Raw genomic sequence first — 3,594 nt, 5'->3', positions numbered from 1 at the left:
GAAGCACTGGAGCAGGTTGCCCAGAGAGGTGGTGGATGCCCCATCCCTGGAAACATTCAAGGTCAGGTTGGACGGGGCTCTGAGCAACCTGATCTAGTTGAAGATGTCCCTGCTTATTGCAGGGGGGTTGGACTAGATGACCTTTAAAGGTCCCTTCCAACCCAAACTATTCTATGATTCTGTCTTGGCTTGCTTGCATGTGTTATACAGATTGAGCATGTGTTTCTGAAGTCCTTAGTCAAAATTAAGGCATTCAGATTCTAAAAGCAAGACATCCACCACAGGCCTTCATGAACTTCCCACCTCATCAGCCCTGGGCTCTCAGCTTCCAAGCCAGAGACAAAGGCCTTTGGCTGGCTAAGCTGCTGGAGGTGCTTAACTGAATGTGGCCAAAAAGCTCATAGAGTTACAGCTGCACAGACAAGGAAGAAAGTGACTAAGAGGCAACTGTAAGCTATAGAAATCTTGCTGGGGAAAAAAAAAATCTCAAATACCAATAATCTACATTGTTTCTTTCTCTACAGCAAATCTGACATCATTAAGACAGAACTTAAAAAAGCTGCAATAAAGGAATTCAAGTTTTTCTGTACACCCTCTTTGTTACTAAGACAATATACAAAATACTATTCTATGAAACACTTACCAAAGGATTAGTCTTAGGCTCCTGTGTACCAACGTGGGATCCAGCCAGCCGTACTCCCATCAAGTCGGAGTGTCTAGAAATGTTGTAATGGGGAAAGCATAAAATAAGTTGTTAAAGCTGGATTTTTTTAGGGAGTGTGGAGGAGAAGTGGAAAGAAGGAGGGCCTTTTATACTTACGGAAGAAAACACTGCTTTTGCATAATTCTGCTTGCATAATTGATAGAAAAAGCTGATCCCTGTATAAAACAAATAGGTTACGGGTTGGGTTTTTTTCCAGTTTGGGAAGTAGCCAGTTAATACAGGTTTATTAAAGGTTACTTTTTTGCACACCAGAGCACAACACATTCCTAGGCATTGATTTGCCAAACTAGAAAGTTTGCTCTATCAGAAAACACAGGAAAACAGGAGCATGGAAATATATTTTAGTATAAAATAGCACCTAAAAAAAGGAACGCATAAGGGAACAATATGACAGTATGCACCTATTATTAACCAGGCACCTGAATAGCAATCACAAAGCATTTTTTTAGCAGAAAAATTTATTTCGTGTGGCATCAGATACCATTTCTGTGTATCATAGTATTTTCTCTTCAGTTTTACTTTCATAGTACAATATCTATTAGTTTCATCAAGAGATGAGCCTAAGTAGGACTTGCTGTTGTAAGAGCAATTGAAAACAGGACCCTATAAATGCAAAAATTCAACCCTGAATTTAACTTGAAATTTCCCGTTTTTTCAGCAAAAAGTTCCTTGTGATTTTGAACACTTGTTCTTTTGAAGATAACATTTAAATAGAAATGCTTCTAACACGTAAATGAACCATATTTAAAAGAGAACATGATTTTTTCTGTGTTACAAAGGGAATACAACTGCTAATCAAGATGTAACATTACTGTCTTTCATACTAGAAAAATCACTCCCTTCTGAACATTATGTGGCTTCTAGCTTCCTTCCACTAATTCTCAATTTGGCAAAGTTATAGACTACTTGGGGAAAAAAAAAAAGGAACCAGAACTCTCACTTGCTTAAGAGAAACTCAGGGCTGCAGCAAAATGGTTAAGCAAAATAAGCTACTTATCCAGCCCCTTGATACTCTTATTTAACAGGTCATAGCTTTAAGAAAGAAGACAGACACCTCACACATCAGTTATGTAGGTGACTTTATAATCAAAACATCAGAAAACAGCCAGAATCGACACTTTACAGGTAATCTTAATTTAGTCGCTCACAGATATGCATAACTAACTATGTGATGCTACTAGGTCCCTAACCTTCTCCAGTACGCATTACACATTAATTATAGATCAGCAGCGAATGAAGCTGTTTTCTGAAGTAATTTTGCCTCATTCGCTATTTATCCTACAAATTCTGCATCTAATAAGGAAGATGACAGCAGGAAGAGGCAGGAGAGTTTCCTGTTTACAAAGCTGACTTGTTTGGAGAGCACAGCTGAATGTCCCTCCTTAGGCAAGCCTTTCAAATCCAGATGTTCACAGATGAGCACTAGTGTTACATTCTTACACAATAAGCAACTTTAGGAGCACTGAATGTTTGCCGCTGTAGTTGATGACCATTCAGAATGTTTCAAAGTTCACGTTGGGAACTACTTGAGCCTTAATACCTAAAATTAGAGAAATACGTCTGATAAAATTATCTTGATCTATGCACCTCAATTCTCTCCCTCTGAAGTCAGAATACTGCCTCCTTTTCATTCAATGCTAATGTGAAGTACGCTAACTGTTATATGGGATATATGGGATATATATGTTGTATATGATATATATGAAATGATGTCACCTGACATCATTTCAGGGAGCAGACAGGCCTATGAGCGTAGAAGACTGTATTCAGTGCAGGGCTTAAACTGTGTGTGGAAGTATATGGCACAGAACCTGACCCCAGATGACAAATGTAAGACTACTGACTGGAATTATAACTACAAGTTGTATCTGTTTTTGGGGTTTTGTGTGTATGCAGTCTCCGCTCTGTATTCTTTTACTTCTAACTGTTTGACCTTGTAATATGGATTTATTATTTGCATGCAAAGATGTGTACACTCATAGCATATTGTTATGTGGTTTTGGATAAAAAAATTTCAGTCTTCGTGTAATAAAGATGAATAAAACAAAATATGATGAAACAGTAGAGTTCTATCCCACATACTAAGCTCCACAGCCTTCACAATATTCTACGATTGTGCATTATTATTCCCACCACATGCCATCTCCTTTTGTTACTACTTACGCAGGTATGCATCGAGTCAAAAGTTTTTGTAAAATAAAATTAAAGGTGTTCTGTGCAAATTTTGACAAAATGATACGCTGAGTACCCCAGGTAGCAAAGGTGGCATTCAGCAGGCAGTAAAGTGTATTTTAACAGGTTCCTTCATTCTCTGATTTAAATATACTTGATGCACTCTTGCTAATGGCCATCATAGAAGGTGGAAAAAGACGCTCAGACTGCAACATAACAGAATTCAATTTTCCGTGTGAACCAAGGCCTTGCACAAAACAAAATTACCCCTCTCCTAATGCAAAATAGCCTTCATTTTTTTTGGCTGAGAGATCCTTAAGTACTTAGAAGACAGATGCCTGGAATATGAGCAAGTCCAGAACACAGCATATACAGAGGAGTTTAGGGCTTCAGAAAATGAATAGGAAACCCTCAATATCAAATTTTCTCAACTTGAGAACAGGCAATCACTCTTTAGAAGTCAAAACCAGCAGAAAACATCGGTAGTGTAAAAAGTTTTCCTTTTTTTTTTACGTTATAACTTCAAGATTTGAAACTTTAAGACTAGAAACAGGCTTGGCACATGACCTCCAAATCCAAGTCATCTATTCTTCATCACCCCTTAAACCCAGAGTAACTGCCGCAAAAACAGGACTGCAGGGAAGAGTTCCGAGGACCCGCTACGCCGATGCCGGCGGGCAGAGACACAGCCCCAGCCT

The 3,594-nt window shown here is 38.6% G+C and overlaps 1 protein-coding gene across 1 annotated transcript in view; it reads right to left on the bottom strand.

Moving 5' to 3' along the window:
- The window catches only part of MRPS10 (mitochondrial ribosomal protein S10), a 5,825-nt gene extending 4,925 nt beyond the window's left edge, over positions 1-900 (bottom strand). Inside the window, exons 1-2 of the mRNA XM_009330168.1 lie at positions 821-900; positions 644-716 (exon numbers count right to left, since the gene is read on the bottom strand). Coding sequence (XP_009328443.1) covers positions 644-716; positions 821-843 — 96 coding nt within the window. The 5' untranslated portion in view covers positions 844-900. The remainder of the gene's footprint in view (positions 1-643; positions 717-820) is intronic.
- Between the last annotated feature and the right edge of the window lie 2,694 nt (positions 901-3,594).

Source organism: Pygoscelis adeliae, unplaced genomic scaffold (assembly GCF_000699105.1).
Source record: "Pygoscelis adeliae isolate BGI_AS28 unplaced genomic scaffold, ASM69910v1 Scaffold308, whole genome shotgun sequence".
In the NCBI taxonomy this organism is placed as follows: domain Eukaryota; kingdom Metazoa; phylum Chordata; class Aves; order Sphenisciformes; family Spheniscidae; genus Pygoscelis; species Pygoscelis adeliae.
This window is presented reverse-complemented; position numbering and strand designations above follow the sequence as displayed.